This window comes from Protomyctophum parallelum, assembly GCF_964188405.1.
Source record: "Protomyctophum parallelum genome assembly, chromosome: 17".
In the NCBI taxonomy this organism is placed as follows: Eukaryota; Metazoa; Chordata; class Actinopteri; order Myctophiformes; family Myctophidae; genus Protomyctophum; species Protomyctophum parallelum.
The window spans coordinates 22,806,344-22,820,169 of NC_139719.1; the positions used below are offsets into that span (position 1 = coordinate 22,806,344).

General features: G+C 44.0%; 1 protein-coding gene across 1 annotated transcript; it reads right to left on the reverse strand.

Moving 5' to 3' along the window:
• On the reverse strand, window positions 1-1,648 carry LOC310874654 (dickkopf-related protein 3-like; the record flags this gene model as incomplete). Its single annotated transcript, XM_083787515.1, has 4 exons — window positions 1-137; window positions 651-852; window positions 1,018-1,192; window positions 1,493-1,648. The coding sequence occupies 4 exons, from the start codon at window positions 1,646-1,648 to the stop codon at window positions 77-79; spliced, it is 594 nt and encodes a 197-aa protein (XP_083643641.1). The 3' UTR covers window positions 1-76.
• Window positions 1,649-13,826: the final 12,178 nt, after the last annotated feature.

Sequence of the window (13,826 nt, forward strand, 5' to 3'; positions counted from 1 at the left end):
GGGTACATAAATTCATTATTTACAGTCAGATGCAACATATTTACATTATAAATAGATTTAATATAGTGGCATGGCATTAGGGTTTGGGCACTTGGCAGGTCCAACTTGACGGTTCAGGTTGGTACACAGAAGCCCTCCTGAAACAAAAAGAAGCAACAACAGGTTAAATTAACCTAGTTTATCTTAAATATCATGTCCATGAGAACTGTTAATGGCTCTCAGCCATTGTAAACTGTTAACCCACTAAAACCAGGACTGTGTAATTTGAGATTTTAACCACTTCAATCATTAATTTATAATTTGGCTATTCAAAAGTAGCAGATATACAAGCTCATAGCGTGGCACGAAGTGACGCACTATGAGCTTGTAGATCTGCTATTGTTTTAAATCGTGAACATTTATTTTTACTAAGATCTTTGCTTCTTGTGGCCCCTGGAACAAAGTATTTTGGGATGGGGGTCGGCGGCCAAATACATATCATTTTGAGATAGGATTTGAGGTTTTCAGAAAACGTAGGAATTAGAAGACATTTGCAGAATGGGCCTCAGGACCTAATAGGTTAATATAATCCTGATGCTACTGTTTGTGTTTGTTGCTCATTATCACATTTGCCTGTCAGCAGGGCATTAGTAATTGGTTGCTGTACTCACTCTCTCCAGGGTGGTGCTCTGTTTCCCCGACACAGTAGGCCCTCGTCACATGGGCAAATCTGGTTGATGCTGAAGGCCAGGCCACCGTCAGGTACATAGCAACTCTCACCCAGCATCAAACGCCGCTTGCACACTTGCTCGCCGTGGTGACGTGCACAGCACATGGCTGCATCACAATCTCTGTCCATCTTACACCTGGCACCTGGATGAGGAAATGGTTGATTTATTTTCAGAGCTGCAACACAGCAACCTTGGGTTTGCTAAAATACACAATAATAATAATATGAATAAAAACCTAATAATAACAAAATGGTATATAAGTATCTGCTAAATGCTAAGCCACAGTATTTTGCAGGTGCTCCCTTACCTTCTTGTCCATTTGGGATGCTGCGATGGCACTTCCCAAACATGCAGCTCAGCCCACGGACACACTGGGCATCCCTGCGACAGTAGTCTCTGTCGCCTCGCTGAAGGACGCACAGTCCAAAGTGGCGATCGCAGGAGAAACCTCGCCCACAGGCTCTGTCGTTGTCACATACCCCCTGGAGGAAGGGAGAAGATTCTTATTAGAAACCTTGCTATGCACTTAAGCCGCAATGATAAAGTAAGGTTGGGAGGTTTCCCAAACCTTTCACTTTGGGCACTAAGATCAACATTGCAGCCCCTCGTAAGCTATTGCAACAGTGATACTTTTAGTTATGAAACCATATTCTCAGACCAATTTTCCTGGATAAGATTTAACCACTTTCAAACTGGTGTCCACTGTTCATATCTTGTGCATGTGAAAGAGCAGCCTGTTTATCAAAATGTGTATTGCACAAGAGAATGCAGTTAGGTCTTACCATGTGTACTTTGGCTACAGGAGGACTCTCCCTGCGTGTCATGGCTCCTTCCTTGGGAGCGCTGTGGGGCATGTTGAGCAGCCAGGCCCAGATACGGCCCTCAGTCAGGGAGATGCACAGACACAAGCATGCCAGCTGCTGCAGATTCCTCAACATCTCCGCACAGAAAACAGCAGACCAAAAACGGTGAGATAAAGACTGAAGGGGGACTCTGAAGAAGTGCTGAAAATCCTGTAAAAATATGCTATAAGTTCCACTTGGAGATTAGAATGTCTGACTAGAGCAGTTTGCAGAGGTAAGTAACAGTTACTAGCGCTCCTGCACTTGTGACTTTTATAAGGCATGGGGACTCGGTCACCCCCCCACCCACCACCACCCCCCGCCCCACCTGGCTGTTTGTCTAAGCAACAGGGTAGGAGGAGACAATTAGTTGTTAATGGATTAACTAAATTGCCTAAGCCACCCCCTGCTGTCAGAAAATAGTGGCAAAATGACCAGCCATAGAATAGTGAAAGGAGGTTTGGGGAGATGGGGCAAGAGAGCTGGGAGGGGCTTAATGGACATGATGGGTTGACGAAAAACAAAACAACCACACAATGGGGGCCAGAGCAGGCACCTCCGAGAGAACAACAGAAAAATACATGACATTGTCCCTCCAGCCACTGAGTGACTAGACCGCCTGGGACCAGTGACCCCAGGCCCAAACACTGGACAAACACCCATGTTTAGTTACCCCATTACCCCCTACCCTATCCCACCTTGTACCCCATGCTGGGAACAATTTGCAGAAGTGCTCTCTGCAGACGACCTCGTGATCTCATTAAATGTAATTATCATCAGCGATTAGCTCTTGAGGGGAGGCAGAGGAGGAGGGGCTGCTGGTCCCTCCAGGGCAATTAATGGCTTGAAGACATTTTTCATAGTTGTAAATCTGGCATCCCGTCTTCACTTTACCACAATGAGGATTGTTTTACATCATCATACCACACTTCATGCTGCATATTGCAGTGAAATTGGCTCTTGCCTGGACTTCTAAACGTTGGTGCATGTAGCCGATGTCAGAAGGCTGCCAAATTTGTGTGCAAATTGAATTTGTATTCAATGTGGATTTCCTGTGTGAGTTTGGGCTGCACATACCTCCCCAAGTATGTGTCACTTCAACTCACTTGAAATCACACTGAAACAAAACAAAACATTAAATAGCAGAGAAGGCCATCTGGTGCAATGTTCTTTTTTCTTTCTTTTTCTGACAGTTCTGTTGGACACAGAAACCTCCCGTTCTTTTCTATCCCGTCTTACTCGCTTTCCATTTGAAGTCCGAAAGTCCCAACAGTTGCAGTTGATTTGACCTCATTTGTTCTGGGAAACGGCAGTGGTCCCTGCAGGGACCTCGCATGTGCCTGCTTTGGCTATTTAAGCATTACATGGCTGACATCTGCAAATCCTCCCATCTGTCGATATCTCATTAGCTGGAGCCTGGGACTGCTCACACACGGTTCACACACCTACTATGTGGCCATGAGTCAAGGAGGCCTACCTACCGTAGTATCAAGTGCAAGTTTACCACATTTTCTGAACAGCTTCCACCTGATCACTGCCTGTCACCAGTCAACTGGAACAGTTTACTAGTTTACTGACTGTTTTCCTCCATTCATGTGGCTATATATGTTCCTCTATGCAGACTTTACTTTCTCACACACACACACACACACACACACACACACACACACACACACACACACACACACACACACACACACACACACACACACACACACACACACACACACACACACACACACACACACACACACACACACACACTACAGCTCAAATAGGATTATTTTGGAGGATAATGGCCTGAAAAGTTTATTGTCTCCACCAGGCCGAAGGCATGGGTAGAGAGTATGTTTTGCACTCCGTCCGTGTGTGTGTGTGTGTGTGTGTGTCCGTGCGTGTGTCCATCCTTCCGTCCGTCCGTTATCAGCTAATCTCCACGACCGTTGGCCCGATCCATGCCAAACTTTGCACACACACTCCCTGGATGCCAACGACGAACCTCTGCCCCGAATATTCTTCAACGGTCTGTTATAGCGCCACCATGAGGCTGATTTAGGCAAAACACATTTCTGTAGATTACTCGTACACATTTTATCCATACATCACACAATTCGGTATACACTATCTCCATAGTCATGTGATCAACACAGATCTGCACCATTTCCCATCTTCCATCCTGATTGGCTAAGATTGGCTTCCAAAGCTCACATGATTACTGCAAAACACATTGCTATGTTATTTGGCTCTGCATTCCTCAACAAATGACATGAACATCGTTGCAAAAAAACTAAAAAACATGTTTATATTACTCCTAAACATTTTGCCAAACATCACACACACTCCTATCCTCCTGGTGGAGACCTGTGCCCAGAAGGGCACTTTTTCTAGTTATTATTATGCTATTTGTATGTAGACATCTCAATGTTGTTGTTCTCTTTGACATGCTCTTTTAATGTTAGATTTTCCTCTGCTGCCTTTCTGAACAACAACAAAATGATGGAGCTTGCACAAATTTCACCCACTTCCTTACACCTGTAAACTAGTGATGTGACAACAGGCTAGTGATACACACTATTCCTCCTGTCTGTGTTGGTGATCAGTTACAGATTCTGATTCAAACGAATGAATTATGATTTATCTGATGCAAAGCAAATGAACATGAAGAAAAATGACAAAACCTGCACACTCATATACGCCAGTGTAAAAAAAAGTACAACAAACAGTTTCCCTATACGAGTAAAAAAAAATCCACATTCTACCGTGCACAGGCTGGAGGATAATTCATTTAAGACTTTGAGTTGTCTCAAACTATCTAATTAGCTTTACCTATCATTACCATGAGCTGTTTTCATTAACACAAAGTAATTTAAACTGAAATGCCTGTGTAATTGTCATTTCTAATTTACATGTAGGTAGCAGACAGCAGATGGGTTGTGTAGATATCACAGGGTCTGTATCTCAGCTTCAGCTTACGTCCTTATCAAACGTGCAGACTAATGACATAATTATAAGTCAATTGTTTCGAACAAGAGCTGTGACCGTATCAATTAGCAACATGTAAATAGGTAGTATGTTTACTTATAGTAAACAAACAAATCACAGTCTGGGATTCTTACCGCATCATAACTCTAAATATAGGCAAGTTGCTTACTGAAATGTTTAATGTTACCATTAAACAAATTATTTTTTTAATTTCCTGATGAATGTACATTTTGGAGTTAGCTGGTTTCTGTCCGAGAGCACCAGCAGAGATATAAATTCCAATAAGACTTCAACATCTCCCTGACTATCTTCATCCCTAATAAGGTGGTGGTGGGAGCTTTTATTCAGAGATATCTGCAGCTGATATTATCAGCTTTGGCCGCTTTGCACACAAATAGCAGGCTCCAACAATGGAATTACAACCCAACCTACGACTCCCACTCCCCCCCCTTATCATGTTCCTCCGACGACATGCAATCCATGCACTACCAGTGTACCTGACTAACTGTCACGTCAACTACATCACCTCAACTCCATACACTGTACCAGTGTACCTGCCAACTCAACTCAACTACGGCTGCAGTTACAGTAAAATATCCCGCTCGTTTCTACTTAATGCTAAAGGCTCCAAACATTCTCCAACATGCTCCCCCCCCCCCCCCCCCCCCCCCCATGTTAATGACTCTGCTAATGACGTTCATAATGAATCTACTGCTGTCACAATCAACATTGCAATTAGGCACCGACAAATACAACAGGCTGGGTGATTTGTCCATTGTAATGAACCTTGACCCCCCAGAGGGAGTTGTGAATGGAAGAGGGCATGTGGATTCAATCTTCTCCGTGCCAAACACAACACATTCAGAGCAGGACTTGCTGGACAATCATTTTCCACTGCCCTGAATGCACATTCAGGGCAGTGGAAAATAACAACATGAATACATCTCTTCTTCAGTGATGAAGATAGAGCCTTTAGAGGTCTAAAGTTTAGACCTTTTAGTCTATGACAAAGTTACATGCATTTTCACTGATGCTGCCTAGACCTCGCCTGCTTTATAGACTTTCATTGGGTTTGTTAAAATTTGACAACAAGAAGGTTTGCTCTTTGCGGTTCATTTTACGATCTTGCGAATGTTGTTGATTACTCTACAGCTGCGTTAGCACATTGATCTGTGTGTGTGTGTGTGTGTGTGTGTGTGTGTGGTGTGTGGTGTGCAGCCTTAAGAAATACAATCCAGAATGTCTTCTTGGAGAAACATCACAGATAGTTTTCCTCTGTCTATTATAGCAGGAAAGAAAATGAATGGTCTAGAATAGATAAAACGTTTCTATATAAAGCCAAATGCCATGACTTCTCCCTTAATGAAGCCCATATGACACAATACAGTATATGTACACCTACTATAATATACGCTATCTGTATGTACATATTGTACAGTATATTTTTATTTGTTTTATTTAACGCATTTCACTTTGCTCTCACTCTACCTCTGTCCTCTCTCACAGAAAATTACAAAGTGATGGAGCATGCAAGCAAGAAAAACTATTTGACGCACTGCTTTACGCCTGTAAACCTGTGATTTTTCCGAAGTGGGAACGCCGAGCTGGAAGAGATCGAGGAATTCCTACAGCGCCTACAGGTGAAGTACGATGTGGCAGTAGAAGTGCCACTGAGAATACACTCACCATGCGATAGTACCAGAATATACCAACTTCTAGTCCCAAACGCAACACATTCAGACCAGGACAAGCTGGACAATACTTTTCCACTGCCCTGAATGCACATTGAGGACAGTGGAAAAGAACATGTATAAGTCTCTTCTTCAGTCTTGAAGATAGAGCCTTGAGACTTTTGCACCGGCAAGAACATGGCCGGCACACGGCGACAACAACACATCTGAGCTGCTGCTTCCCTCCCCCAAGCTTGCCTTTGGTATACCACTGCCACTGGCGAACCCAAAGACCGCCGACTGCCACCGCATTCTCAAGCATGACCGGCAAGCATGACAACTGCAGGAGTTTTAAGCGGCCACCCTCCACTGTCACCAAAGCTTTGATCAAACCTTTATTAATTCACTGAGGTTACCTTAATTTGCGGCAAACAATATAAATAGACAATCGCAAACAGGAAAACCTCTAAAAATATTAATGAAGTGAATTCAAAACAATTACAAACAAGTGATCAAGGATTTAAACTGTGCAAAACATGGCACAGAATCAATCATTTTGATGGTGGTATGCCATCCAGAATAGGCATCAACCTACTTCGCTACACTGGAGATGGACTTCAGAGACATCTAAAGTTTTGAAGTCTCGCAGCTCTACTAAAAGGCTGTTCAGACAGTGAGATGGCCATCCATATTGCGCTAGTATTGGAGGACTGCAGGCACTACAAATAGTGGGCTCCGGGCCAATAATACAAGCAGAGTGGGTGGATTATGAGGTTGCCGGCATTCCGAAGCCCACTATTCGGACACATCACCATTCCGACGCGCCACATTACTAACCCTGTGCCTAACCCTAACGGGAGGCATACTATCATCCGACAGAGCATTGCTCCGAAGGAGCAATGCTCCGAGGTGCGCTGTGGGTCGGGAGAGGGTTGCGGTTAGGTTTAGGTGTCTGCCCCGGGGGAGGTTAGGGTTAGGGTGAGGGAGGAGGTAGGTTGTCGTTCGGACCAATGCTCCGTCGGATGAAAGTACTGCACTCAACCCTAACCCTAACCACACGCGGAAGCCACACATGGCAGTGTGTCGGAATACCACTCCTCCTACCAGTCACGAGGGGTACTGTAACCAGACAACCTTTCTTTCTTTTCTCCTGGAGTCCACAGTGACACTAGAGACCCTGAGCCAAGGAAAGAAGACGTCGCAGCATGCCTCAGACAGTACACACGCTTATTGTTTTATTGTTGTTATTTGCTATGGGGACGCGTTGTCGGTATTTACGTGTAATTAATACCATGTGTTTGGACAAATCCTGAGTGACAGTGGTGGTGATTTCTTCAGGGGACACAGAGTTCAGTTGGCTTGGACATGCAGTTGGTGTCAGCATTATACATTTCTTACAAAGTCGTCATGAGATATACATCCCACCGGTTGTTACAAGAGTTGTCATTAGCATTTTCTTTGCAATTAACATGTCCCGAGTAACCTGGTCTGGAGTACAGCAATGAAAGGCCTGTTCATTATTTGCAGCTTTTGAATTGAATCACAAAGGTTGTATTGTGTCAAAGGTATCTTAATTGCTGGAGAGACAGCTGTTTGTCATGTAGCTAGGGACGACAGATGTTCTCTGTCGTTTGTTGTGCCATGGATGTGAGGTTGTCTGTGGTAGGATGTGTTACCATGGTAAAAGGACACAATAACATTTTGCTTTGAATAACGTGGGAAAAATATGACTTGTTTCCTTTTGTAAATTGTGTCATAACAAATATGCTGCCCAAATACACTACATGTCTATGAAGTAATAGGAAAGCTTCATTGGCCAAGTACATCATTTACACACATGTCCTCTGAACCTAATTATTAGAAGCAGTGGGCAGCGCCAGCTATTGAACCGGGACACTTCTTTTTTTTCTTTTTTTCTTTTTTTCTTTTTTTTATCCCAACCAATTTCTTCACCCAGTGTCAACTATCTAATGTAATCCTGGGCACTACACTTCCTCTGCCAACCTGGAAGGGGGGGGGGGGGCAGCGGACTGACCTCATGCTTCCTTCTATGCATGAGGAGTGCAAGTTGCTACGTTTCACCTGACAGGGGAGAGTTTCCCCGGCCGGACGTCGCGCGTGGAAGGAACACGTTAATCCGACCAGTTCCTTTCCCCTCCATCAGGCGCCCCGGCTGGCTAGGGGGAGGGAGTTTAGAGACCAGGACATGTTTTTTGTGAGGGTATCTACCCTAGGGGACACGGGGAGAACATGCAAACTCCACACAGAAAGGCCCTTTTGCCAACCCCGCCTTGGGTATGGGCACTGATGATGCAGAGGAGGGAACGCGCCCCCAACACCCACAGCATCCCCAGCGGGAATCGAACCCAGGACCTTGTTAGCTGTGGGGCGACAGCACTATACCGACTGTGCCACCGTGCCCCCGAACCGGGACACTTCTATGAATAGGTACTGGTAGTAGTAACGATACAATTGGTATACGTTCATTAGCCTGCAGAGAATCAGCCCATATATACAGTACACACGCATTTACATTTCACAAAAAAAAAATCTACCTTTATTGATAGGTTGAAAGTAGACTGACAGGAAATGGGGAGAGAGATGGGGGAAGACACGCGGCAAAGGCCGTCGGGATCGGGAGTCGAACACGCAGCACGCCGTCAGGCTGGCTTGGTGACTAGGTGCCCAGACGGTTGAGCTAACCGTCTGGGCCCATTTCACACATTTATAACCCTTACCCAAAACAAAGCAATCTCTCCCTTTACTTCCATTAGAAATATTTGTTTCCCCCTTCTTCTTCTTTTCTCAAAGGTCTTAGTTTCTGGTAAGGCTTAAATCATGTTCACCATAACCTGTTTCCAATTGAAAGGAGAGAAGGCAGTGATTCCTACTATAATTGGAAACAGCCCTAACTCCTCAGTGCCAGGTGAAAGAAAGGAGCAGGGGAACAAGACGAGAGGGGAGGGAACGAGAGGAGGATCTGGAGCAAGAATCACTTGTGGTCAACAGTTGTCACTAATAATAATCAGGACGTGGTTCGGAGGGAGTTAGGTTAGGGTTAGCATAGCCTGAAAGAGACCTATGCTATTCTGCGCATAGAGAGGCAGAACAAACTAGCGACGGAAACCGACACCAACTTCCTATTGGTTCACCAACCTATATGAGCCTGCCTCCCCTCCGCTCCGGAGAACACTGACATCACCGAATTTGAAGCGACGCCCCTCTGCACTGTAATTGGTTAGCGAAATACACGGTTCACTCCTATGCTACTTTTTGTTTTTATGGCATGTCTAGCAGTCTAGCCGTCTGTAAAAGGGTTGGTGTCCAGAGCTAATCTGGAAAATCGTTGCTCTGATCTGCGACAAGAACATTTGCCAGATACAATCACAAAACACTGTAGATGTCTATGTCAGTGAACTGCTTACATCAGTGAAGCAAGTTTAATAGAAGACGTGCTTAGCTCTGGACTCACATGGCTCCAATGAACTGCAGCGGCCAATGAGGCTTTTTTATTTTATTTATATCAATGGCTTATTGGCTTCCATTCCTCCCATTCAAAGGGCCTCCTGATGTCATAGGATAGGAGGGAGGCTGCCCCTCCCTTAATCCCTCTAAGTGATGTGAGACCCAGACGTAATATCCAATTAAGAATGGAGATAGGAGAAGTGTGTCTTTAATAGATAGATAGATAGGCGGATAGATAGGCGGACACGGACATTGCTGTTCCTTGGGAGTGGTCAATGGTTGCACCACTCAAAAACAGGGAATAAACAACTGAGTGATAGGCGACTCATAACTCATGCAGTTACACTGAGTTATGAGGAGTTAGAAGATGATGTTGCTGTGGATGACTCCAACAAGGCTATATCAAAATGTGATCCTCGGATACAAGAGAGCCGTGCATGGACACACAGAGAGGTCGGGGAGTGGCTCGAGATTCATCAATATATTACTATCTCTAAGCAATAGAATATATTAACATGACATCCTCTAGGTCAGGACGCCCTGTCATCTGTGGGCCTGGTTACTATACTTTGGTCCAACATATCATTGGTCCGATCGACTACCTACCCTAAACCCTCACCCTAACCATAACCGCGAGCACGGGGCAGCACACCTAAACCTAACCCCCAACCCTATCCCGAGTCGGACCAATGCTCCTTCGAACCAATGGTATGTCGGACCAAAGTATGCTCCCCGTGGGCCTTTGTAAGTGAAAACATACCATTGCACTTGCTGTCAAATATACCGGGCAAAAGAAAACAAGCGATCTCAAGTACAAAATGTGATATTCCTGTAAACCAAGATGGTATACAAAATGTCTTTGGTGTCGCCTCACCAGACGTCTCGCCAAACACCTACAGAGCTTCATGCTTACTTACGTTGAAAACACTGATTAAAAGGAGACATGTGAGGATGTCACATCTCTCTTTTTTGCTTTCTGAGGCCACAATATGTTTTCTCTGCTTATCTTGCTTTCGCTCGCTCTCCATTTGTCCTTTGTCCAGTCAAAAAAAGTAGATTTGATACAAGCTATACCAAAATTCTCGCACGCACGCACACACACACACACACACACACACACACACACACACACACACACACACACACACACACACACACACACACACACACACACACACACACACACACACACACACACACACACACACACACACACACACACACACACACACACACACACACACACACACACACACACACACACACACACACACACACACACACACACACACACACACAGAAAACTGAAAATATACTTTTTGTATATTTGTGTGCAATGGTTGAGAGTGGGCAATGTGTGCAATGGTTGAGAGTGGGCTGCAGTGCAACCCACTCATACAGTACCTAGTCCTATACTCACTTCTTTCCCCCATTTAAACGGTTTTGAATGCGTGTGAATGCCGTTACATAATAACCAGTAAAAACATCGGTGGGAGGAATTAATCCTTTCTTACATGACAACTACAGCCTATGCTACAGCCAACTGCTGCCTATTTTTTCAGTAATGCTGTGGTGTTCTCCTGCATCCCCGTTTTCGCCTGGGATTCATTCTTCCTGTCTGCATTAGTCACAGGGATTTAGTGAGACCGTAGTAGTGTGTGTGTGTGTGTGTGTGTGTGTGTGTGTGTGTCTCTCTTTCTTGGCATCCTACACGGCATCATGCAATGCAAGGCAGGCAGGCAGTGATAACTCAATTTTAGCTGTTTATTTCTATCTTCCAAAAATATATATAACAATAACAAGAGCAAAACATTAAGGAAAGTGTGTACCACTTTCTCCCAATTGTTTCCTGGTGGCGATCACCTCCCTGCATAGTGCAAACAGCACTTGTTAAACAACAAGAGTGTCCCAAAGCTAATTGACGATATGCACACGGCTGCCATCTTGCCGGTGCCGTGTCATTAGTCAGAAGGTTCATTGTTCCGAAATTACTATCCATATCTCTAACCCTAACCTAAACCTAACCGCAAGCACGGGAGCAAACCTAAACCTAACCGCAAGCACGGGAGCAGTGCATGTTCGGACTAACGGGACTTCGGGTCTATGGGCAGTTCCCATCTTGCCAGCAAGGTGCTACCTAGGTGCAACTTCCCATAGACAGCCCATTCATCCAATCAGAACAGTCCTATCTAGTTGTATTAAATAACGTCAAACTCACCAACATTGCAGTTGTACGGAAAGCTTGAATTATCCTCTATCTGCAAAGTGTTTGTTTAATAAAAATCCACTGTAGACATGTTATGAGCTACTCCCTGTCACAGCAGCCATATTTAAAAGGAATAGGGCCCCTTCCTTACTTCCATGTGTTACCAATGATACTAATGAAGGCTCTGTTCCATTCTGGTCAAACAGAGGGTTCTGATATTGTGCAATGTGCAGGTTGACACAGGAAACACTCTGCTACACCAGTGGGGTTCCAAATGGAACTTTATGGGTGTGTAACTCGGGAGTGTACAAATTGAACCACATGGACCCGTAAGGATCCAACTACCAACTTTCGTTCACATTAGCCCTCTGTCACATGGAGCTATTTTTGTGTCCAGTATCAGTATCACTAATGTTCATGATAAAATACCACAATTCTTTTCTACTCTCTGTCTGTGTCTCATAGGAGGGCTGTGGGCAGTTCAGAAACATCATCGATGGGGAATCCAAGCTAATAGAAACGGCAGGCTTTCTATTCCTGAAAAGTTGCAATGCGATAATTGAAGCCATCGTTCGTATGATAATACAAATCTAAATATGTATATATATATTTTTTTAATTTTGTTAAAAAAGAATCTGCCTAACCGAGGTCACACTGGTGGGTGGGTTTCTGAACCGCACACAGCCCTCCTATATGAGACACAGACTAGGTAGAAAAACGTTTTAGTATTTTATCATGAACATTAGTGAGGAGGAATTACATGAAGATAAGTTGAAAAGTGGTCCTTTAATAATGGTTTAATAAAGTATTTCCCAAAAATCTGAACTAACCCTTTAAGCCCTCTGAGCCCTGTTGATTTCCATGATCAAACTAAAAAAAAGAAAGGAAAAAGAAGTGGCTAGATGGCACAGCAACACTGGAAAGTAACTACGGTAAACTAAGTAAATTACAATTTGGAGGTACATTTCTTTTAGTCCACTAATTATTTGAGCTTAGCTTGAGAAATTGGGACACATTTGATTACTTTTGTGCAAGAAGGTTTTGAACATAAGCCTTTAACGTAATGTAAGAGTGCGGTCACATCAAACTTCAATGGTCAACTTGACAAAAATAGGTGAACATTCAACAAAAATAGGCAAACATTTGGCATAAATAGCAGCTCTAGAAGCTCACAATGCTTTATGAGCTTGTAGGTCGATCGGCAGTGTTTGGCGAGTAAATTATCTAGCATTAGGGTTTAATTGGTAGCCTGTGGCCTGTTAATGGCCAAGGAAAGGCCTAATATCTTTCTATTAGTGTGTTTATTGTTTGCCTTGGCAATGTATTGGGGGATTTATGTGTTGTGATTCATATCATTGTTTTGTGTTCAGTTAAGTGTTTCATGTGAGTTTTTGGGAAACACTCCTGAGTCATACTTGCATTGCGTGCTCATTTAAGCTGTTGTTTTGGTGCTTTGTGTGCCAGTGAGAGCAGATCTTTGCTGTTGGGCAGAAACCTTTTATCTCCTTTCTTTGTTTTTCATCCATAAATTAATAACACTTCGACAATACTACAGTGTCACACAAAAGTAGCCAATCTACAACCTCGCAACATGACTTGTAGATGTAGTATTTCTTTGTCTTTTTAGATTTTTAAGTGAAAGTGGTTAAAAGTGTGTCTGTGAGTTTAATAAATAATAATGAACTAATGAAAAGTATTAACAAGAGCTTGTGACTGAATTATAACAACATTGGATCCATTAGAACAGTCTTTAGCCTGGCCAGCCGGGCGCCTGATGGAGGGGAAAGAGGAACTGGTTGGAATAACGTGTTCCTTCTACACGCTATGTCCAACCAGGGAAACTCTCCCCTGTCAGGTGTAAAGGAGCGACTTGGACACTCAGGCATGAAGGAAGCATGAATTCAAGTCCGTCGCTCTCCCCAGGTTGGCGGAGGGTGTGTAGAGCCCAGGA